We start from the raw sequence: 25,214 nt of genomic DNA, 5'->3' as shown, positions 1-25,214 counted from the left end.
ACTTGGCCAATCTTGAATGCCTCTCTCCCCAAATGAGGTAAAGTAATGACGATACTTATCATCAAATGCCCATGGAAGGAATCTGATCCTGTCAGCATCAGAGTATAATTTTAAAGAATCCATAGTGGATTCATACATTTCCAAGTGATTGGCTATCTGAGAAGAACCTTTCTTGGAAAATTTGGATACTGTAGTATTCAAAAACTTAATTATGCTGGAGGAGCTCTGATCCTTATCTGAATATTGGGAATTTTTATTCCTAGAAACCACCTCAGCATATGTTGGTCGCCTGTGATCCTGTGGCAAGGAATAAGTCACATGCTTACCCACACCACTGTCAAACTCACATGCACTTTCACAACTTTCATAAGACTTATACGGCACAGGTGATTTAACCCTAACATCTCTTCTCAGGGGAACATGTGGAGAGGAACTTCTAGGGGCTTCCATGTTATTGGCATCTAGTAAGGCGGTTGCAGTTTGGAATGCCCGACTTAATTGGGTGAATGCCTCCCGTGTAATCATGCCAACATTTTCAGGTTGCTGAGTATCTTGGATGGGGTCTGCTTTAAGAGCATGTGATGGCATGTCTGGATAGTAGGGAGTAAGACATGGAGGGTCAGGATATCCCACAGCGTTAGATGGATCCCTTTCAGCATTGACTATATTATGGGCTGATCCATCTGTCTGTTTAATTTTAGAATACTGGAGATATAAATCCTCTAAATCGCTTTTTGCCTTTTGGTATGCATCATGGCTGTGACTAAGGTTGTACTCTAAGTCTTTGATCTTCGCTTCTGCGGATTGTAGTTCTGATTCCATCTTGGATACATATATTTTTGTACCCATTATAGACTCATACCTAACTTTTGAGAGAGTACTGACTGCCAACAATGCATACAAAACAGGCGGCAATGCACATAAGAGGTGTTGGTCTCTCTTGGTATTATCAGTTGCCAAATCCATATATGTCAGGTATCTATCAACCATGCCACCTAACTTCCATATATCTCCACGTTCTTCATAGGCTCTTGCCTGCAGCTCATTAGTCCATTCATCTATATTTTTATCTAACTTCAAACGGGAATAAACATATTTGATAACCTTAGAGATTATCTTATCTGGGTCAGATGGACTATCTGCTAAAGCCTGGCCATTACCTGGGTCGCTGCCTGTTACACTCATGATTTTGATCAATAATCAATAACAACAACAATTTGACTTGCCAATAAGGATTAAGGAATATTTTCACTAATTGCACAAATTGGTTATAGAAATATCTCAATCATTCTCACTGGGGCCTCCAAAATATGTCGGGTATTTATTTCATATAAGATATGAAATCATAAAAATTATGATTTCATATTTTTATGAAATATGAAAAATTAAAAATTAAAATTTTTATTGGCGGACATATAAACGCCAGTTCTTTTATTGATGAGATCTAAAGTTAATTTGTGCAGATAATGAAACAGGGTGCAATTAATTATATAAAATATAATTTATTACAAATAAATACATGCAGTAAAAATGGCATACAAATGAATATAAGGATAATATCAAAATTGACCACAAGATGATGCTCACTTAATTTAGTACACCAAGTACAATACAATGTTATTCAAATTATTATCAAATTATTACCGATTATTGAAATTTTATAATGTAACAATAACAACAAAACAATAGAAATGAATCTGTGGAAAATCCCTTATGCTCAATCAAAGAATATGGCAGTAAGAGACACCTTATAAATACGCCCGTTGGCCTAACTACGGATAATAATATCCGATCAGAGATTCTACTCTGATATCAATATTACAGGAATTCTAATGATGTGCACGTTCATTAAAATTTCCCATAAAATTATTGTTTTAACACTACTGACCCACTAATAATGGGGTCTCAACTATATGCCAATTGGAGCGACTTATAATTACTGCAAATGAAATAAATTATACATTACCCCTGGCTTTGGGATAAAGAGCTTTTAGAATGGACTCAGCTTTCCAAGGTTCAGATATGTCCCGTCCTATGGTATGTTCCTGACGTGTGAAGTGATGCTGATGAATAAATCTTTATAAAGAGTTCCGTTGTGAAGAAGTCCTTGTGAAGTTTTTCCTTTTGTGAAGTTTGTGAAGTGTTTGAAGAAGTGTTTTTTTCTACCCAAAAACTGGATCAGATATCCCCATCCTTATCTATGCCCATCCCCTCTTGGAATAGGGATTACCAATTAGATAAGGTGGGTGTGACGTATGTTAAACATGGGAATGATGTCACTTAACTGACATTCCTCAGAAACTTCTGCCCATCTACCACTTGATGGCACTGTTGTATCATATAACAATTTTGAATATTTTAAGAATTAACATATATACAGATTGTTTTATTACTACTTAAACTTTGCCCTTTCACACCTTAAATCAATTAGGAGGGGTTCTTTCTGACACTTTGCTCAGACTGACTGGCGGTATCAGAAGTTTTCCTAATCCCTGAATTTATGGGGCAGATAGGAGTTCTTCTGGTTTGTGTATCTTAACTGTCTCAGCGATTGAGTGATGATGTTTGAGATAACATCAGCTCCTCTAAAATAAACCCTATTTAAGAAATTTCCACTTAAACATATTTTATATCCCCTGGAATATACCCTCTCAGTGAGATACAGACATATAAAGATACATTAATAATATTTGGTTATAATACATCAATATCACATAGTATATATGAATCATTAATAAGTTCAAACGCTAAATAAATGCACACACCAGATGTGTTTTATGGACGTCTCTTATCAGATCATGGTTTAGCCATGAAACACCCATTGTTCCTCAGACAGACAAGTTTAGAGAAACCTGTGTAGATAAATCCATGTCTCTAAACAATAATAAAAGTATAGTCTTCTCTATATATTCACTTTTAACACATTGAACTTGCTATGAACCCATCTTGGTTTTTTTCAGGTTCATGCTGATCACATGTTGTTAAAGGCAATGATCATCCATATTGAATATGGTATCATCAGATACATTGTACACTTATGAAAATGCACAACAGTATACAGGTCATGGTGTAGTCTGGACTGTGTGTATACAGGTCATGGTGTAGTCTGGACTGTGTGTATACAGGTCATGGTGTTGTCTGGACTGTGTGTATACAGGTCATGGTGTAGTCTGGACTGTGTGTATACAGGTCATGGTGTAGTCTGGACTGTGTGTATACAGGTCATGGTGTAGTCTGGACTGTGTCTATACAGGTCATGGTGTAGTCTGGACTGTGTCTATACAGGTCATGGTGTAGTCTGGACTGTGTCTATACAGGTCATGGTGTAGTCTGGACTGTGTGTATACAGGTCATGGTGTAGCGGTGTCTGGACTGTGTGTATACAGGTCATAGTGTAGTAGTGTCTGGACTGTGTGTATACAGGTCATGGTGTAGTCTGGACTGTGTGTGTATACTGGTCATGGTGTAGTCTGGACTGTGTGTATACAGGTCATGGTGTAGTAGTGTCTGGACTGTGTGTATACAGGTCATGGTGTAGTAGTGTCTGGACTGTGTGTATACAGGTCATGGTGTAGCAGTGTCTGGACTGTGTGTATACAGGTCATGGTGTAGTAGTGTCTGGACTGTGTGTATACAGGTCATGGTGTAGTAGTGTCTGCACTGTGTGTATACAGGTCATGGTGTAGCAGTGTCTGGACTGTGCGTATACAGGTCATGGTGTAGCAGTGTCTGGACTGTGTGTATACAGGTCATGGTGTAGTAGTGTCTGGACTGTGTGTATACAGGTCATGTGTAGCTGTGTGTATACAGGTCATGGTGTAGCAGTGTCTGGACTGTGTGTATACAGGTCATGTGTAGCTGTGTGTATACAGGTCATGGTGTAGTAGTGTCTGGACTGTGTGTATACAGGTCATGGTGTAGTAGTGTCTGGACTGTGTGTATACAGGTCATGGTGTAGTAGTGTCTGGACTGTGTGTATACAGGTCATGGTGTAGTAGTGTCTGGACTGTGTGTATACAGGTCATGGTGTAGTAGTGTCTGGACTGTGTGTATACAGGTCATGGTGTAGCAGTGTCTGGACTGTGTGTATACAGGTCATGGTGTAGCAGTGTCTGGACTGTGTGTATACAGGTCATGGTGTAGCAGTGTCTGGACTGTGTGTATACAGGTCATGGTGTAGCAGTGTCTGGACTGTGTGTATACAGGTCATGGTGTAGTAGTGTCTGGACTGTGTGTATACAGGTCATGGTGTAGTAGTGTCTGGACTGTGTGTATACAGGTCATGGTGTAGTAGTGTCTGGACTGTGTGTATACAGGTCATGGTGTAGTAGTGTCTGGACTGTGTGTATACAGGTCATGGTGTAGTCTGGACTGTGTGTATACAGGTCATGGTGTAGTAGTGTCTGGTCTGTGTGTATACAGGTCATGGTGTAGCAGTGTCTGGACTGTGTGTATACAGGTCATGGTGTAGCAGTGTCTGGACTGTGTGTATACAGGTCATGGTGTAGTAGTGTCTGGACTGTGTGTATACAGGTCATGGTGTAGCAGTGTCTGGTCTGTGTGTATACAGGTCATTGTGTAGCAGTGTCTGGACTGTGTGTGTACAGGTCATGGTGTAGTAGTGTCTGGACTGTGTGTATACAGGTCATGGTGTAGTAGTGTCTGGACTGTGTGTATACAGGTCATGGTGTAGTAGTGTCTGGACTGTGTGTATACTGGTCATGTTGTAGTAGTGTCTGGACTGTGTGTATACAGGTCGTGGTGTAGCAGTGTCTGCACTGTGTGTATACAGGTCATGGTGTAGTCTGGACTGTGTGTATACAGGTCGCGGTGTAGCAGTGCATGGAAGGTGTGTATACAGGTCGCGGTGTAGTAGTGTCTGGACTGTGTGTATACAGGTCATGGTGTAGTAGTGTCTGGACTGTGTGTATACAGGTCATGGTGTAGTAGTGTCTGCACTGTGTGTATACAGGTCATGGTGTAGTAGTGTCTGGACTGTGTGTATACAGGTCATGGTGTAGCAGTGTCTGGACTGTGTATAGAGGTCATGGTGTAGTCTGGACTGTGTGTATACAGGTCATGGTGTAGTAGTGTCTGGACTGTGTGTATACAGGTCATGGTGTAGTAGTGTCTGGACTGTGTGTATACAGGTCATGGTGTAGTAGTGTCTGGACTGTGTGTATACAGGTCATGGTGTAGTAGTGTCTGGACTGTGTGTATACAGGTCATGGTGTAGCAGTGTCTGGACTGTGTGTATACAGGTCGTGTGTAGCTGTGTGTATACAGGTCATGGTGTAGCAGTGTCTGGACTGTGTGTATACAGGTCATGGTGTAGTAGTGTCTGGACTGTGTGTATACAGGTCATGGTGTAGTAGTGTCTGGACTGTGTGTATACAGGTCATGTGTAGCTGTGTGTATACAGGTCATGGTGTAGCAGTGTCTGGACTGTGTGTATACAGGTCATGTGTAGCTGTGTGTATACAGGTCATGGTGTAGTAGTGTCTGGACTGTGTGTATACAGGTCATGGTGTAGTAGTGTCTGGACTGTGTGTATACAGGTCATGGTGTAGTAGTGTCTGGACTGTGTGTATACAGGTCATGGTGTAGCAGTGTCTGGACTGTGTGTATACAGGTCATGGTGTAGCAGTGTCTGGACTGTGTGTATACAGGTCATGGTGTAGCAGTGTCTGGACTGTGTGTATACAGGTCATGGTGTAGCAGTGTCTGGACTGTGTGTATACAGGTCATGGTGTAGTAGTGTCTGGACTGTGTGTATACAGGTCATGGTGTAGTAGTGTCTGGACTGTGTGTATACAGGTCATGGTGTAGTAGTGTCTGGACTGTGTGTATACAGGTCATGGTGTAGTAGTGTCTGGACTGTGTGTATACAGGTCATGGTGTAGTCTGGACTGTGTGTATACAGGTCATGGTGTAGTAGTGTCTGGTCTGTGTGTATACAGGTCATGGTGTAGCAGTGTCTGGACTGTGTGTATACAGGTCATGGTGTAGCAGTGTCTGGACTGTGTGTATACAGGTCATGGTGTAGTAGTGTCTGGACTGTGTGTATACAGGTCATGGTGTAGCAGTGTCTGGTCTGTGTGTATACAGGTCATTGTGTAGCAGTGTCTGGACTGTGTGTGTACAGGTCATGGTGTAGTAGTGTCTGGACTGTGTGTATACAGGTCATGTGTAGCTGTGTGTATACAGGTCATGGTGTAGTAGTGTCTGGTTCACACACACATTTGTGCACTCAGGGAGGGGATGCGTGCAGCTCGTGCTTTGGCTCGCTTTGCACAGATGAACCCAGGAGAGGACGGCGGTAACCTGGCATCAGAGATTGGCGGTTATGGGCAGCGCTTCAAACGGGTGAATAGAAGATCCATGGAGGGGTTACGTGTCAAGGTGACACGGTATGATGCACATCATGTAGACACACATGTTGCTGCCAGCTCCATTTTCTGTGTTTTGCCATTAGACTTTCTATCGTTTCCAGATCCGAGGCGCCGCCGTCCCCGACAACTCCTCCTCCTCTAGGTGAGATCTCCTTTGAAAGATTTGATCCCCCTGGTGCCGCACGATGGTCAGAGTTCCTCAGTGCCTCAAGTAGTGGACGCATGGAAAGTGAGTTTGCTCTGCTGACCCTCTCGGACCATGAGCAGCGGGAACTGTACGAGGCGGCTCGAGTTATCCAGACGGCCTTCCGCAAGTACAAGGTGAGACACCACAGCGTGCTGCAGTCCTCCATTGTCATGTATATCCCCCTCTAATTAGCTGAACTTGTAATAAATGGATGTCAGAATTTGATCCCTTTAATTATACAGTGGTGTGCAAAAGTTTGGGCACGCCTGGTCAGAATTACTGTGAACAGTTCAGTAAGTTGAATATGAAATGCTCTCCAAAGGGCACAACATTTTAAGTAATATCAGTGTATTATTTTGGTTTTGTACAATTTGAGAATCAATAAAGGGTAGGACAAAGCAGGAGAAAGCTATAAGAAGATAGCAAAGCATTTTCAGGTTTCCATTTCCTCAGTTCAACATGTCATCAAGAAAGGGCAGATTACGGGAACAGTGGAGGCGAAGAGAAAGTCTGGAAGACCAAGAAAAGACTGATCGCAGGATTGCTAGAAAGGCAAATCAGAATCTCCGCTTGACTGCAAAATACCTTTAGGAAGATTTTGCAGACTCTGTAGTTGTGGCAGATTGTTCTACTGTTCAGCTATACCTGCACAAATATGGCCTTCATGGAAGAGTCATCAGAAGAAAACCTCTTCTGCATTTTCACCACAAAATTCAACGTCAGAAGTTTAGAAAAGAACATCTAAACAAGCCTGATGAATTTTGGAAACAAGTCCTGTGGACCGATGAGGTTAAAATACAACTCTTTGGCCAGATTGACCAAAGGTATTGTCACAGTTCCCCCGGCTGCCGCTGCCTCTGTGTGGTAGCAGCGTCCGGTTGCTGGGGGAATCAGGAGTGCGGGACGGCCCTCGGAGCCCAAGGCCAATGAGATTGTAGTCCCAGTCGTTGCCTCCGTCCAGCGTGTAGGCATGCCTAGTGTGAGCTGCCTCTGCTCAGTATAAAGGCTGACATCTGAAGTGTGCAGATGATAGTGAATTTTGTGTCTGTCTGCTTGTTTCCATGTTTGTTTGTTGCTCCCTCACATACAGAATATAGGGACCGTCGACCAGTTGTGGGGTCACCGCATAGGGTGACCGTGCAAGTAGGCAGGGATAGTGGGTTTGGGAAGTTTTAGGGCTACACTATCCCTGTGTGTGCGAGTTCTTTGTCTTCAAACCCTGATAGGTTTGTTTGGAGAAAAAAAGTCCCAGAACACCTCTCCAACTATTAATCATGGGGGTGGATCAATCCTGCTTTGGGGTTGTTTTGCAGCAAATGGCATGGGGAACATTTCACAGATAGAGGGAAGAATGGATTAAATGAAATTCCAGCAGTTTTTGGAAGCAAACATAACACCAACTGCAACAAAGCTTGAAAAGAGGATGGCTTCTACAAATGGATAATGATCCTAAACTCACCTCAAAATCCACCATAGACTAACTCAAAAGGTACAAGCTGAAGGTTTTACCATGGCTCTCACAGTCCCCTGACCTGCTGAAGGTTTTACCATGGCCCTCACAGTCCCCTGATCTGCTGAAGGTTTTACCATGGCCCTCACAGTCCCCTGATCTGCTGAAGATTTTACCATGACTCTCACAGTCCCCTGATCTGCTGAAGGTTTTACCATGGCCCTCACAGTCCCCTGATCTGCTGAAGGTTTTACCATGGCCTCACAGTCCCCTGATCTGCTGAAGGTTTCACCATGGCTCTCACAGTCCCCTGATCTGCTGAAGGTTTTACCATGGCTCTCACAGTCCCCTGATCTGCTGAAGGTTTCACCATGGCTCTCACAGTCCCCTGATCTGCTGAAGGTTTTACCATGGCCCTCACAGTCCCCTGATCTGCTGAAGATTTTACCATGACTCTCACAGTCCCCTGATCTGCTGAAGGTTTTACCATGGCCCTCACAGTCCCCTGATCTGCTGAAGGTTTTACCATGGCCCTCACAGTCCCCTGATCTGCTGAAGGTTTCACCATGGCCCTCACAGTCCCCTGACCTGCTGAACGTTTTACCATGGCCCTCACAGTCCCCTGACCTGCTGAAGGTTTCACCATGCCCCTCACAGTCCCCTGACCTGCTGAAGGTTTTACCATGGCCTCACAGTCCCCTGATCTGCAGAAGGTTTTACCATGGCCCTCACAGTCCCCTGACCTGCTGAAGGTTTCACCATGGCCCTCACAGTCCCCTGACCTGCTGAAGGTTTTACCATGGCCCTCACAGTCCCCTGACCTGCTGAAGGTTTCACCATGGCTCTCACAGTCCCCTGATCTGCTGAAGGTTTTACCATGGCCCTCACAGTCCCCTGACCTGCTGAACGTTTTACCATGGCCCTCACAGTCCCCTGACCTGCTGAACGTTTTACCATGGCCCTCACAGTCCCCTGATCTGCTGAAGGTTTCACCATGGCCCTCACAGTCCCCTGACCTGCTGAAGGTTTTACCATGGCCTCACAGTCCCCTGACCTGCTGAACGTTTTACCATGGCCCTCACAGTCCCCTGACCTGCTGAAGGTTTCACCATGGCTCTCACAGTCCCCTGACCTGCTGAAGGTTTCACCATGGCTCTCACAGTCCCCTGATCTGCTGAACGTTTTACCATGGCCCTCACAGTCCCCTGACCTGCTGAACGTTTTACCATGGCCTCACAGTCCCCTGACCTGCTGAAGGTTTTACCATGGCCCTCACAGTCCCCTGACCTGCTGAACGTTTTACCATGGCCCTCACAGTCCCCTGACCTGCTGAAGGTTTCACCATGGCCCTCACAGTCTACTGATCTGCTGAAGGTTTTACCATGGCCCTCACAGTCCCCTGATCTGCTGAAGGTTTCACCATGGCCCTCAGTCCCCTGATCTGCTGAAGGTTTTACCATGGCCCTCACAGTCCCCTGATTTGCTGAAGGTTTTACCATGGCTCTCACAGAACCCCTGATCTGCTGAAGGTTTCACCATGGCCCTCAGTCCCCTGATCTGCTGAAGGTTTTACTATGGCCCTCACAGTCCCCTTTGGATAGACCTCAGGAATCTCACAGAACTGGAAGACGTCTGCAAGGAAGAATGGAGGAAAACCCCTCAAACAAGAATTGAAAGACTCTTGGCTGCTACAAAAGGCATTTACAAGCTGTGATACCTGCCAAAGGGTGAGCTACTAGGTACTAAACATGCAGGGGGCCCAAAGTTTTGCTTCAGACCCTTTTCCTTGTTGGTTATTGTAAAAAAGTAGATGGAAATAAAAACCGCTTTTTCTTAAAATATAAAGGGAATGTGTCATCTGTAACTTTATGTCTTTTGGAAATCATTTCATCTTCAACTTGCTTCACAAATCTTCACAGTAATTTTCAGGGGTGCCCAAACTTTTGCATGCTGCTGTACAGGGCTCATAGCAGTCATTTTCCTAAAGGGAACCTGACTCCAGAATAGGTGTTTGTGGCTGGGCCAAAGATTGTTTTCAGGTGCCCTTTACCTATCTGCAGAGCTGGCCAGGATCTCATGACCCCACATCTACAACTCTGAATCTTTAGAAGCAGGAATTGCCTCTTTTATTCGAAGTAAAGGGGCAGATTTTACTTCATCTTGTCCTGTGATTGGCTCTGCAGGATCTTCACCTGATGATGATGTCATTTGTAGGCTTAGGACCAGTTCCTCCTCTGCCTTTGATCCTTTGTACAGTGTGTCCCATTTACTAGTTTCTATGTTTTGGATCCAGGGACGACGACTGAAGGAACAACAGGACTTGGCGGCTGCGGTCATTCAGCGTTGCTATCGGAAATATAAGCAGGTAATTGTTTAGCGCCTATAACCTCCATACTGGAGTCATAACTGTAGAGAAGGCTCCACCATTGAGTGGGATGTTGGCATGACCTTTACACTTAATAGAGACGGTAAAAAACACTCCACCATTGATTGAGATTTTGGCATGACCTTGACTTTTGGTAGGGACAGTAAAGAAGACTCCACCATTATTTGCGATGTTGGTTTGACCTTGACACTTGATAGGGAAGGTAAAGAAGACACCATTGACTGGGGTGTTGGCATGACCTTGACTCTTGATAGGGACAGTAAAGAAGACTCCACCATTGTTTGCGATGTTGGTTTGACCCTGACACTTGATAGGGAAGGTAAAGAAGACACCATTGACTGGGGTGTTGGCATGACCTTGACTCTTGATAGGGACGGTAAAGAAGACTCCACCATTGTTTGGGATGTTGGCATAACCTTGACTCTTGATAGGCACAGTAAAAAAGGCTCCACCATTGACTGGGATGTTGGAATGACCTTGACATTTCATAGGGGCAGTAAAAAAGACTCACCCATTAGTTGGGATGTTGGCATGACCCTGACATGTGATAGGGACAGTAAAGAAGACTCTACCATTGATTGGGATGTTGGCATGACATTGACATTTGATAGGCACGGTAAAGAAGGCTCCACCATTGTTTGGGATGTTAGCATGACCCTGACACTTGATAGGGACAGTAAAGAAGGCTCCACCATTGATTGGGATGTCGGGCCTCATGCACACAACTGTATGTTCGGTCCGCATCTGATTACGCATTTTTTTCCAGGTCTGATGCAGACCTGTACATTTCAGTCGGGCCGCAAAAGATGCGGACAGCACACCATGTGCATCAGTATGTCTGTTCCACGACCCAGCAAAAAAGAGAATATGTCAGATTCTTATCCATTTTGTGGACAAGAATAGGACATTTCCACCGGAGTGAAAAAAAAATTGCTGGCGTGCACGCAGTTGGGATACGTGTTTTGTGGATCCGCGATTGGCAGACTGCAAAACGGATATGTCGTGTGCATGAGGCGTAGATGGCAGAGTAAACTTGACATTTGACAGGGGTGGTGAAAAAAATAAAAAGGCTCCAACATTGATTGTGATGCTAGAGTGAACTTGAGATTTGATAGGGACGGTAAAGCAGACTCCACCATTGATTGGGTTGTTGGCATGACCTTGACACTTGATGAAAATCACTGTTAGCGGGACATTGTATTATGCTGACATTTGATGGAGATGAAGAAGTCTGCCATTGACGTGATATTTGATGTACATCAGCTCTTATGGGTAGAACCTACATGCCACATACATGTCACATGATCCATGTTACCCTAAGGGGTCACTTGCTATTCCCCACCTCTAATCGAATCCTTCTTCTTTTACAAGCTGACATGGATTGCTCTAAAGGTAAATCCATTCATTTCTTAATCATAGGGTCACCTTCTAATGGTCAGGAGTGCCATCTATGGATGTTATAAGGTAGTGTCGCCATCTAGTGGTCAGAAACGTTATGAGGATGGGTCGCCATGTAGTAGTCAGGAACATTATGTGGTTGGGTTGATCTACTGGTCAGGAGTGTTATGGGGTAAGGTTGGCATCTAGTGGTCAGGAACATTATGGGGTTTGGTTACCATCTAGTGATCAGGAACATGATGGGGTTGTGTCGCCATCTAGTGGTCAGGGACGTTGTAAAGTAATGTTGCCATCTAGTGGTTATTGCTGTAATGTCTTATTGATGTGAGGATAATTTGCTCGGACGGTGGCACGGGATTCTCTTCATCTGGTTCTTGCACCGCGATAAATCCAGCTATATTTTTCTAGTACGCGCTATACAAGAAGATGACGCAGGCGGCCATCCTGATCCAGTCCAAGTTCCGCAGCTATTATGAGCAGAAGCGTTTCCAGCAGAGCCGCCGGGCTGCTGTGCTGATTCAGCAATGTTATCGCAGCTACAGAGAAGGGGCCCGGCGGGGCCCTGCAATACAACATCGCATGAAGTGAGTGATGGACACATCTAAATACCATATTATGTCCAGCACAGGTTCCTTGTCTATCCACTGTGTCACCTGAAATGCATGTGCCTCACTCTTCACTGATATTTCCCATATGAACCCTGACCCATGTATTCTTATGGTCTGTGCCAGTCCCAAAACATGGCCATATACTGATATGTAGTTGTATGTGCTAAGAACATGCGTGTGCCAGCACTACTGACACTTCTCATATCTTTTTTAGGGGGTCATTTCTCACAAAGAAGCAGGACCAGGCTGCTCGCAAGATCATGCGCTTTCTCCGTCGTTGTCGTCACAGGTATAGAGTGGGTCAGAAACGCTACGAGGCACAGTCCGCATCTAGTGGTTAGGAATGGTATCTAGTGATCAGGAACGTTCTGAAGAAAGGTCGGCAATATATTGGTGGGGAGCATTATGAGGTAGGGTCACCATCTTGTGGTTAGGAACACTGAGGGCAGCTTACCGTCTAGTGGTCAAGAACATTGTGTGGTAGGGTCACCATCCAGTGGTCCTGAACATTATGAGGTTTGCTCACCATCTAGTGGTCAGGAACATTATGAGGTAGGGTCGCCATCTAGCGGTCAGGAACATTGAGGTAGGGTTGCCATCTAGTGGTCAGGAACATTATGAGGTAGGGTTGCCATCTAGTGGTCAGGAACATTTTGAGGTAGGGTCGCCATCTAGTGGTCAGGAACATTATGAGGTAGGGTCACCATCTATTGATTATGAATATGGATGAGCGAATCGACTTTGGATGAAACATCCGAAATCGATTCACATGTTTCATCTGGAGTCGATTCGTTCATCCCTAATTATGAGGTAGGGTCGCCATCTAGCGGTCAGGAACATTGAGGTAGGGTCGCCATCTAGTGGTCAGGAACATTATGAGGTAGGGTTGCCATCTAGCAGTCAGGAAAATTGAGGTAGGGTCGCCATCTAGCAGTCAGGAACATTTTGAGGTAGGGTCGCCATCTAGCAGTCAGGAACATTTTGAGGTAGGGTCGCCATCTAGCAGTCAGGAACATTTTGAGGTAGGGTCGCCATCTAGCAGTCAGGAACATTTTGAGGTAGGGTCGCCATCTAGCAGTAAGGAACATTATGAGGTAGGGTCGCCATCTAGCAGGCAGGAACATTCTGAGGTAGGGTCGCCATCTAGCAGTCAGGAACATTATGAGGTAGGGTCGCCATCTAGCAGTAAGGAACATTATGAGGTAGGGTCGCCATCTAGCAGTAAGGAACATTATGAGGTAGGGTCGCCATCTAGCGGTCAGGAACGTTATGAGGTAGGGTCGCCATCTAGCGGTCAGGAACGTTATGAGGTAGGGTCGCCATCTAGCGGTCAGGAACATTATGAGATAGGGTCGCCATCTAGCGGTCAGGAACATTGAGGTAGGGTCGCCATCTAGCGGTCAGGAACATTATGAGATAGGGTCGCCATCTAGCGGTCAGGAACATTGAGGTAGGGTCGCCATCTAGCGGTCAGGAACATTGAGGTAGGGTCGCCATCTAGCGGTCAGGAACATTATGAGATAGGGTCGCCATCTAGCGGTCAGGAACATTGAGGTAGGGTCGCCATCTAGCGGTCAGGAACATTATGAGATAGGGTCGCCATCTAGCGGTCAGGAACATTGAGGTAGGGTCGCCATCTAGCGGTCAGGAACGTTATGAGATAGGGTCGCCATCTAGCAGTCAGGAACATTGAGGTAGGGTCGCCATCTAGCAGTAAGGAACATCATATGAGGTAGGGTCGCCATCTAGCAGTAAGGAACATTATGAGGTAGGGTCGCCATCTAGCGGTCAGGAACGTTATGAGGTAGGGTCGCCATCTAGTGGTCAGGAACATTATGAGGTAGGGTCGCCATCTAGTGGTCAGGAACATTATGAGGTAGGGTCGCCATCTAGTGGTCAGGAACATTATGAGGTAGGGTCGCCATCTAGTGGTCAGGAACATTATGAGGTAGGGTCGCCATCTAGTGGTCAGGAGTAAGGCTACAAGGTATTATGAGCTCTGTGATCACCCCACTAATATAGATCATGACTAGAGGTGAGCGAGTTTCATATTATGAAATTCGTTCACGCTTCGTTTGGTGGTAAAAGCAGAATTGCGTTATGGATTCCGTTACCACGGACCATAACGCAGTTCTATGCCTCTAAAGGCGTTCCGTTATGCATTCCCTCATAGAATTGCGTTACGGTCCGTGGTAACGGAATCCATAACGCAATTCTGCTTTTACCACCAAACGAAGCGTGAAGAATCTCCATAACCTGAACTTGGCTGACCCCTAGTCCTGACCTGTGCACCCCCTCCTGAGGGGTCCCTCACTCGGTTCTCTTTCCGCTGCACAGGATGAAGGAGATAAAGCAGACGCAGGATCTGGACTGTTTACAGAAGAGGGGGCTGACCAATTAACCCCTTGCTCCTGATGGATCGGCGCACTTCCTGGAACGCAGAGCCTCAGTGTGCACCGCCCATGTGTGTGTGTAAATATTCCTGTGTGGTATCACTCGTAACTCTTAATGAGCTGCTCCGCGAGGCGCAGCGCCCCCGCCTGTGTGTATCTGCAGTGCGCACAGGCGCATGTACATAGGCTATCCTGTACAAATCTGTCTATATATATTTATGCACGTCCTTCCCAGTGTATGGCCCTGGTGGGACCCCCTATGTACACGTGTGGTGTATACATGTGCGGGGGAGGCCGGGTACCATTGCATGTGGCTGTAATGTGCGCGTGTATATATCCGTATATAAATATATACATATATATATATAGGGTTGTGTGTGTATATACATATATATATCTGTACATTTGTGGCGAGGGTCACGTGAGCATCACACTCAGGCAGCTGAATTATTTATTTCGCTGGTGTCATTTCATGCACTTTGGTTTATTATTATACAGTTATTACGTCTTTGTGTGTCTCTTTTTTTACGGTTCTTGCAGGACATTTTTCATCCGTTTTCCGTTGTTTTTGTCTGTTTTTTTTATAAAGCTTTTTTTAGTCGTTGTTTTACATTGTCCTGAAAGATGAGAGCGGCGGAGGCATCAAGTCCTCCGGGGTCCGGCGGGAGGGGAGGGCGCACAGATACGGGATCTCCACGTTAGCCGGTAAGCGCCTGGGCGTCGCCGGCAGAGGTCGCCGTCATGGGAGCGTCTATTGCACTATTATTGGGGGGGGGGGGGGGGTTTGTTCGTCCTCTCGCTACCCACGGCTGTCGGAACCAGCGGCGAGTGACACGTTTCAGAGCCTGCCTGCGGTCAGATTTTGCCATTTAACACTTTTTACGTAAACCTTTTCGCACTGCTGAAGCGGGGAGTATAAAACGAAAGGCGAAACTTTATATGGAGGGTCCGGTATACGCACAAAGTAAATGTGAGAATGATGTCGGGGTCTCGCATGTAATTAAGTGTCTGGCTGCGGGCGACGTCTGTGCCCTTGGATATATTTTTTTTCTCCTATTTGCCGTTTACTTGTTTTGGCATTTTGTGTTTTTGTAATTTATTTTCCTTTTTCTGTCAAATTATTTCATTTTCCCTTCTGCACTTTATTTTAAGATTTTTTTTGCTTAATATTTTTTTTTATTCCCCGCTTTGGCTATAAAACACTGAAGGGAATCGGGAAAGTTGAGCTGAATAATTTTTTTTTGTAGTTTTATTATCCTTGTTTTTTCAGTGATAACACTAAATATTTTTTGTCTTTTCACCAAGGCTGAAATAACATGGAGAATTAGAACATGTAACGTATTATTCCAGTGTTTGTTTTTTTTGCCTGGTTTTTTAACGATTCCTAACTTTCTAAAATTACCTTTTTAGATAGTTTTTTTTTTTTTCCTCAAAGCGGCCCTCTGGTTCAAGACCTGGAGAAGGCACAGAACCCCTAGATGATGACCTCTCCTGTCGTCTAGGAGGGCCGTACCATTTCTCAGACTACCTACATGCTCTTGGATTGGCCGGCACTGCTCATGTGACCAGGAGTTCAGCAGGAAGTATCCTGAACTGCCATATGTGGTGCAGCCATCTTGGATGACAGGCCTGCCGCTGAAAGCAGGACTAGGAGGTCACCAGGGAGCTGTTCTGTCCGTTCTCCAGTTGATGGGATTTTTTTTTCTTGAACTTTTAATTATTCCCTTTAAATTATTTTTCAGACGTCTTTTTTTCTCTGCCGTATTCCAGGGCAATAAAAGTCAAATAAAAAAAAAAAGCTCTGATTCCGTAATTCCTCTGCAGCGGGGCAACCTAGGAATGCACAGAAATCCATGTGTCCTACAGCGAGGGCGCAGCGCGCACGGCTGCGCAGAATCCATCCTCGAGAGATTTTATCAAACCTGAATGTCTTTATTAAAAACAAAAATATATTTAGAATTCACTATTTTATGGATGTGGGAATATTAATATATGAAGAGTTCTACATTTCGTCTCAGTTTACCTCATATTGTTAGACCCCTTTTTATTACTTTTTTAAAAATAATTTTTCAATTGTGTTTGTCCGATCACTTTCCTTACCCGAATCATACAGTCGTATCTATAGGGGGGGCAAAAAAACAATGGTGACATGAAAAATAAATATTTTGAAATCTTTAAGGCGCCCCTGACGATCGTAGGGGGACGGGAAAAATTATATATAAAAAATAAATTAACAAAAAAAAATTCCCTATTTTTATGAGCAGCCACCGGAGGAGGAGGGGGGGGTGGGGTCTGCATGAAATGTAAATATTGTAATATAAAAATTTTCTGCAAATCTAAAATTTATTGCCTGCCTCACATGCAAACATTTTGAAAATGCGAGAATTGATAAATGGATTTCCGTCAGAATTTTCCGGCTTTTGTCCTGAGTATTTTTACTTGTTTCGTTTTTTTGTTTATTTGTTTTTTTTGAGGGGGTGGGGGGGATATCCTTTTTATTTATTTATTTTTTGCATGACTTTGTACCCATTTACATTAAAAATGATGGATTGGCCGGAATAAAAGTGTCTGTGGTTTTCTTTACATTCAGCGTAGAAATAAGTACAGGGAATCTCCGGAAGAATATGTATATGCCAGGTTTTTATAAAAGAAAAAAAGACGAAGAATCTTTTCAGAACGTTTTCCACCTTTAGTGTCACCAATAAACTGTACAATTCAATTGAAAAATAAACTGAAATACTTTAGGGTGGAAAAATAACAGAAATAATGTGGCTGCATAAATATGCACACCCTAAAACTAGTACACTGCTCAAAAAAGTAAAGGGAACACTAAAATACCACATCCTAGATCTCAATGAATGAAATATTCCAGTTGCAAATCTTTATTCATTACATGGTGGAATGCGTTGAAAACAATAAAGCTCCGAAACGCGTAGGTGGTTTTTTGTCCCACGGAGGCTCCGGTACTTTCAACGGTGACGTCACCGACAGTGGTTTCCCGGGCAACCAAATCACAAGCTCCCTCGCACCGCGCGTGCTTCCGGCCGGGGCAGCATTGTTGCTAGAAGGTGAGCAAGGAGGACGCTCTCATTTAAAGGTATACCTACAAAGAAAAAAGAAAAGAACCGAGAAGAGCGCTATATAATCACCAGAAGGAACAAGGGGGAAAAAAGTGGGAGAAGTATAAGGTACGGACCCCACCATTGTTGTTATTATTATTATTATTATTAACGCTTGCAATCACTGCTTATTTTTGACAAAAGATAGTAGTCATAAATATCCCAGTACAGCCCACTTTTATGCATCATCCTTTTCTCCCAAGGATAGATACCTATCCATCTAACAAACTCTAATGGGATTAGCTGTTTAGCTTGTTTTCCAGCGCCAATGTCTCATATCACCCACGGGTGATACACCAGTGATATATATTCATTTTTTAGGAGGACAACAGCTCCTTGATAGACACCGAGCAGCGGAATCTTCCTTCACAGGTAGATTTACACATCTAAACAATAGGAGCGCAGGCCCCCCCCCTTTTTATTCATATTAGTGTAGCCTTTTGCATGGAAAATTAGCGATAAAAATTTGCGATTAGAATATTTGCTATCTACACTACTCATGAACAGCGCCATCTATTGGATTCATAGTCTTGTCATAAGACTATGAAACCAGTAGATGTTACTGTTCATGAGTCATTACAAGCAGGGCAATAGTCCTCAGATACACCCTAGCCAGCTTATATTACCGCAGATAAAGTGCTAGAAGATGTGTGAATGATAGCAGCAATCTGATATACACCTCAGTGTTAGCATAGGCTATTATAGGCTGAGTGCTACACTGTGTGGACTCTGTTGAGCAGTGTGCCCCACTTACAAGCACCCCACAAGATGAACAGCGCCATCTATTGTTTTTATAGTCTTATGACAAGACTTAGTCTTGTCATAAGACTATGAAACCAATAGATGGCACTGTTCATGAGTAGTGTAGATCGCGAATTTTCATGTCTTTCCTATATGCCCATGTTTATGCAAATGAGTTTTTACATGACAAAACTATATAGAAAGGTTATTGAATATTATGGAACCAATATAGAAGTGAAAATAGGCAGCGGCACTCACCCGTGTGCAAGTAGACAGCTTTTATTGATCAAAATAACATGAGGCAGGGGGCGGAAGGATCCTGAGCACGCATTGAACAGCGGCGGCCGTTTCGCGCTACATGCGCTTCTTCTGGCTGTGCGTCAATGCGTGCTTGCGCATCGCTCCTTTTAAATGCTGGCGCAGGCCGTTGTCATGGTAATTAACAAACCAGGCTGCGTCTGCATAAAGGAAATGACTAACGAAAATGTGGATGTAAATATAAAAACAATGACATGTGCAACTGTCAGGGATCGTGAACAATACAGATGGTACAACAATATGTTAATACATGACATATTACAGAAAGGGGCTAAGGTCATTCCTGTCGTTCATACCTAATTCCCCTAGGGCATTTGTGCGAAGTACCCACCTAGCCTCTCTCTGTAGGAGTAGACGGTGTCTGTCTCCTCCTTGCAAGGGCATAGGTACGGTTTCTAAACCTGAAAAGGAGATACAACTGATATCACCATCATGAGCTCTTCTCACATGTTCTATGAGTCTCGGACAACCCTTCCCTGTCTTAATGGAATTAAAATGTTCCCTGACTCGTTCATAAAGGCATCTGATCGTCTTACCGACATAGAAGCGTCCACATGTGCACAGTAGTAAATATACTACATAAGTACTGCGGCAATTAATGAAGGTGTTAACCTTATGTGACATGCCAGCAAATTCAATGCATTTCTTCTGAGAATTGTTGGTGCACAGTGAGCAACTCCCACATCTAAAGTTACCTTTAGGAAGGTTGCTTTTAAGCCAGTTCTTACTCCTGTCTGTTTGAAACCTACTCCTAACAAGTTTATCTTTGACGGTATGGCTCCTTCTAAAGGAGATCAGGGGTTTCTGCTGTGTCAATTCATTTAGAGTTGCATCCCTTCTCAAGACGTCCCAATTTTTGAATATGACCGATCGTATGCATTCGGCCATAGGACTGTACTTGAATGAAAATGCAAATCTGACGCTGTTATTCCCCCTTTTGGACTGATCTTTTTTCTCATACCCACTTTTAATTAGCGATAAAAATTTGCGATTAGAATATTTGCGATCTACACTACTCATGAACAGCGCCATCTATTGGATTCATAGTCTTGTCATAAGACTATGAAACCAGTAGATGTTACTGTTAATGAGTCATTACAAGCAGGGCAATAGTCCTCAGATACACCCTAGCCAGCTTATATTACCGCAGATAAAGTGCTAGAAGATGTGTGAATGATAGCAGCAATCTGATATACACCTCAGTGTTAGCATAGGCTATTATAGGCTGAGTGCTACACTGTGTGGACTCTGTTGAGCAGTGTGCCCCACTTACAAGCACCCCACAAGATGAACAGCGCCATCTATTGTTTTTATAGTCTTATGACAAGACTTAGTCTTGTCATAAGACTATGAAACCAATAGATGGCACTGTTCATGAGTAGTGTAGATCGCGAATTTTCATGTCTTTCCTATATGCCTATGTTTATGCAAATGAGTTTTTACATGACAAAACTATATAGAAAGGTTATTGAATATTATGTTAGGACAATCAGAAAACTTTTTGTCACCCTAATGATATTGATCTAGGTGCGCAGGTCCACCCAAGCATGTCTTTCCCATATGCCCATATGTGAAGAATATGGATTCATATTTTATGTCCCGCCATGTCCTCACACCAGCCATCAGCTGTCATATAGCAGAGGTAGTGAGCTCCACAGGGGGACCCTGCTTCAAAGCCAGCATATGGCAGAGAACCTCTAGCAGTCCATCAGTGTTTACAACTTTTCACACTTTTATCCAGTCAGCCAGGAACTAAGATGATGTGACAGGAAGAATCTCTCAGCATGAGGTCTTGTCCATTCCCCAGTTCAATCAAATATAGCAGACAGCATGGAACCAGCGATTTATAAGGAATTATGAATCACCCGGCCATCACAGGCACAAACCGGATACATATTTGATAAACGGGCCCGTGGTCATAGTCTGGCGGTGGGATGCCAGGGAAGGGAGATATACATGTCTCCCCACAGACACTAAATAACGGTACCATGCTTGGACTTTACTGGTAGCCAGAACCCAGGCGGATCCGTTGGTCCCAGAACCATCTCCCTGTGACCTTCTGGTCTAGAGTTCTGAACCCTAAAGGGTTTTGTGGGTCATTTGCTGCCAGTCCAGCAGAGGGGGGTGGACCCCTCCCAGAGGCCGGGAGGGGCCGGCTACAGGTTAAAGGCTTGTGCCAGTAAGCGGGCGTGTCTTTCTCTGAAAGGGGGTCACATCGTGTAATGTGTTTGGAGAGACCTGGAAACTGCTGACATCACTGCCCCAACGTGACCGCAGCCGAGGACTATTCCACCATCATACCCAAAGGAACTTTTATCTACCCGGTAACGGACTTGTACTCTGTGTAATCCTGTTTGTACCATACTACCTGTATTTCTCGCCCATTCCATTGGGGGACACAGACCATGGGTATAGCTTAGGTTATTATTAGGAGGAGACACTATGCAAATAGTAAAAAACAGCTCCTCCTCCACTGGCTATACCCCCATGCTCCCACAGGAGGACCTCAGTTTCTCATACTTTTTTCCATTGGGGGACACAGACCATGGGTATAGCTTAGAGGTATTAGTAGGAGGGACACTATGCAAATACAAAAGAGCTCCTCCTCCTCGGGCTATACCCCCCGACTCCACCAGGAGGAACTCAGTCTTTGCTTAGTGTCTGGTGAAGGAGGTTGACACTTTCATTCGTCTCCCTTTTGTTATTTTTCTTCCAGCTGGGGACGCAGGTCGGCATTGCGCCTTCCTGGTCCCCCATGGAGTGCCCGCCGCCGTTTGTTGGACGTTGCCAGGCTGCCTCCATTATCCCCCCAAGAAGGCAAGTGGATCCGGGCACGACCTGTCAGCTCCGGCATTGCACCAGCTCCTGGGTCACCTGCTGCCACCCTCCTCCAGAGCACTGCACTCCTGAGCAAGGAGTCAGATGTCTGAAGAGGTGCATTCCTGCTGGTCCTGGAGTCGAGGGAGAAGATCTGCAGGAGCAGATAAGTATGAAGCTGCACCTCTGTGTGTTCTCCCCCTCCCTCCCTACCTCTCTGCTCTGAGACCTATGGGCCTCCTGGGTGAATGGGGATCTAGGTGGCATTGTTCTGTCTGGGGCGCAAGGGTCATGGAGGCACTTAACTGGGCAGGCGTCTCTGGACGTCTCTGCTCCTTCTCTGGCGGCATATCATGTCTCTGAGCGGCGCCGCTTTATCTCACAAGCGGAGCACTTCCCCCTCCGGTCTCTGGGCTTGCCATCCCCCTTGCTGGGGAAGCCTTACTTTAGTTTTTTCCACGCTGAGCGGCGCTGGGGGCCATTTTACTTCCCTTTACACAGAGAGCTCTTTTCGCGCTCCTATGACTCGATCGGGGGGCGGAGCCTAATCGGAACTCCGGCTCCTTCCTGCTGCTGCTGAGAAGCTCTCACACTGAACGGCTGCTCCCCCGCTCCTCTCTGGATTGATGCTCTTGCCTGAGCGGTAGGATTTTTTCTCTCTGTACTGATTCCAGTCACTTTTGTGAAGAGACCATCATGCCTAAGACTAAGTCCGGTAAGACCTCTTCTCAGACCCCAATGGGGTCCTGTTGGAGTGTCTGCTCCCACTTTCGGTCACTGGTGCCTGTGCCTCCTGCCCTGCCTCTGGACAGAATCACCTTTCTCCCCCTTCTCTTGCCCAGTCCAGCCCCCCCCCCCCTCCCGGTCACTGCGGAGCCTGCGGCCCCCGCTTGGGCATCTGCCATGTCCAGCGCGGCCGCTGATTTGGCCCTGTTCGCCAAGGCAGCCATGTCTTTCATAGAACGTATGTCCGTTTCCAATCCTGCGGCGCCAACCACTCCGTCCCCTCACAGTGGTTCCTGCAGAGGACGCCTGATTACTAAGAGGCAGCGTGAGCGACAGCATCCCTCCTCGGATGACTCCGCTTTTCCCCCTCGGCTAGAAGCTTGCTCAGACTCCTCTCCCCCCCCTTAGGGAGCGCAGGTCTGAAGGGGAATTGTCCGGCTCGGATGAGGTCACGGAGCGGGACCTTCCGCCAAAGCTCTCCACCATGGTGGCTGATCTAGTAGCGGCTGTCCATGACACCTTTAATCTCCAAGGGGATTCTCCTCCTTCCACTAGGAGGGAGTTCGCCCTTTTTCCTCCCAAAAAACCGGAGGCTGCTGTCTTTCCGGTCCATGAGGAATTTTCCGCTGTCATAGCCAGGGCATGGAACCGTCCTAATCAGAAGTTTTCCGCCACAAAACGCATGGATACTCTCTATCCTTTCCCGGCGGACAGCGTGGAGAAGTGGTCTTCTCCCCCTAGGGTGGACCCCCCGGTAGCCAGGTTGGCCAAAAACACGGCCCTCCCTGTCCTGGACGGCTCCTCTCTGCAGGACGCTGTGGACAGGCGCCTAGATTCTCTGACAAAATCCATATTCTCACTGGCGGGCACGTCCCTACAACCTGCCTTTGCCTCGGCATGGGTGGCCAGAGCTCTCTCAATGTGGCTGCAGCGCCATCCCCAGGACCTGGCGGACCAAGGTGCGTCGGCGGACACGCTGGATTTGGTTCTCCAGATGTCTCAGGCCTCCAAATTCCTCTGTGAGGCTTCCATGGACATCGGTCTCTTTTTGCCCGCATTTCGGCCCTCTCGGTCATTCAACGCAGGGAGGTCTGGTTGAAGGTATGGGATGCTGATGCTTCCTCCAAGCGTTCCCTTGCATACCTCCCCTTTGAGGGGTCCAGACTTTTTGGGGCTCAACGGGATGAGTTCATCTCTGCCGCTACTGGGGGCTAGAGCACTCACCTTCCCCAGGCTAGGGCTGAGCGCCCCTTTCGGGCGAGGACTTCCGGTTCTCGGTACCAGTCCTTTCGCCACTTCTCTGCGAACAAGTCGTCGCCTGCTTCCTCTGCAGGAGGGTCACAGGACTCCCGCAAGCAGCCCTCTTTCAAACCCCAGCCTACCTGGCGCCCGAGGACAGTCGACCCGCCCTGCCGCTCCCAAGCAATCTTCTGCATGAAGTGGCCCCCCCACCCCTCGTGGTGGGGGGCCGCCTGCTTTCTTATCAGCAGGTTTAGACTCATGTTCAGGACGCATGGGCTCTAGAGATTGTAACGTCTGGTTACAAGATAGAGTTCGCGCCCAGACCACCGGAACGTTTTTTCTCCCTCCGCTCCGTTATTGTTTCTTTTCTTCCAGGGGAGTTCCTCGCGTCCGTGGACATCCATGACTCTTATCTGCATGTTCCGATCGCAGAATCTCACCAACGATTCCTGCGCTTCGCCATTGGGGCTCGTCACTATCAGTTTGTTGCCCTTCCTTTCGGGTTGGCAACCGCCCCTCGGGTCTTTTACCAAGATCCTGGCACCGATCATGGCGCTTCTTCGTACCAGGGGCATTCCTTTGCTGCCCTATCTGGACAATATCCTGATAAAAGCCCCCTCGCTTCCGCAGGCCGAGGACAGCGTCCGGATCACTGTTCAGACTCTGGAACAGTTCGGCTGGATAATCAATTTTCCAAAGTCCTCTCTGCTCCCATCCCAGAAGCTCCCCTTCCTGGGAATGATTTTGGACACCTTGTCGACCAGAGTGTTCCTGCCACCCTCCAAGTCCTCCCAGATCCAGGGGGCAGTGTCGAATCTACTGCGATCCCAGTTCCTCTCCATACGGGAATGCATGCGGGTCCTGGGTCTTATGGTGGCCTCTTTCGAAGCCGTTCCATATGCCCAGTTTCACACTCGCTTGTTACAACAGGAGATCCTTTCCCTCTGGGACAAAACCTTTCGGGGTCTAGACGATCGCATCCGCTTGTCTCAGCGGGTTCGGGCAGCTCTCCGTTGGTGGCTATCCCCATTGAACCTGAGGTCGGGGAGATCCTTTCTCCCTTTCTCCTGGGCGGTCATCACCACCGATGCCGGCCTCCTGGGTTGGGGCAGCATTCTCCAGTCTTGCACGGTTCAAGGGATTTGGTCGGCGGCAGAGTCTCGCCTTTCGATCAACATTCTGGAACTGAGGGCGATTTTCCGCTCTCTCTCTCTCCCATTGGACCCCTCTCCTTGCGGGCCTCCCAGTGAGGATTCAATCGGACAATGCCACGGCCGTGGCCTACATCAACCATCAGGGCGGGACCCGCAGCCAGATGGTGATGCAGGAGGTGACGAGAATTCTAACGTGGGCGGAGACGCACGTTCCGGTGTTGTCAGCAGTTTACATTCCAGGAGTGGACAACTGGACAGCGGACTTTCTAAGCCGCAACAAGGT

The 25,214-nt window shown here is 46.3% G+C and overlaps 1 protein-coding gene across 22 annotated transcripts in view; it reads left to right on the top strand.

The window, feature by feature from the left end:
- Window positions 1–16,268, top strand: part of CAMTA2 (calmodulin binding transcription activator 2) — a 113,322-nt gene extending 97,054 nt beyond the window's left edge. For 2 of the 22 annotated variants that reach the window (XM_040415318.1, XM_040415316.1), the window contains exons 18-23: window positions 6,255–6,410; window positions 6,494–6,713; window positions 10,323–10,394; window positions 12,222–12,397; window positions 12,636–12,710; window positions 14,759–16,268. In XM_040415318.1, the coding sequence (XP_040271252.1) occupies window positions 6,255–6,410; window positions 6,494–6,713; window positions 10,323–10,394; window positions 12,222–12,397; window positions 12,636–12,710; window positions 14,759–14,822 (763 nt within the window). In that variant the 3' untranslated portion in view covers window positions 14,823–16,268. Of the gene's footprint in view, window positions 1–6,254; window positions 6,411–6,493; window positions 6,714–10,322; window positions 10,395–12,221; window positions 12,398–12,635; window positions 13,116–13,231 lie in introns of all 22 variants that reach the window. The other 20 variants (XR_005775737.1, XR_005775731.1, XR_005775730.1 and 17 more) reach the window with 20 other exon arrangements.
- Window positions 16,269–25,214: the final 8,946 nt, after the last annotated feature.

The sequence above is a fragment of the Bufo bufo genome, chromosome 1 (assembly GCF_905171765.1).
Source record: "Bufo bufo chromosome 1, aBufBuf1.1, whole genome shotgun sequence".
NCBI classification, from domain to species: Eukaryota; Metazoa; Chordata; class Amphibia; order Anura; family Bufonidae; genus Bufo; species Bufo bufo.
This window is presented reverse-complemented; position numbering and strand designations above follow the sequence as displayed.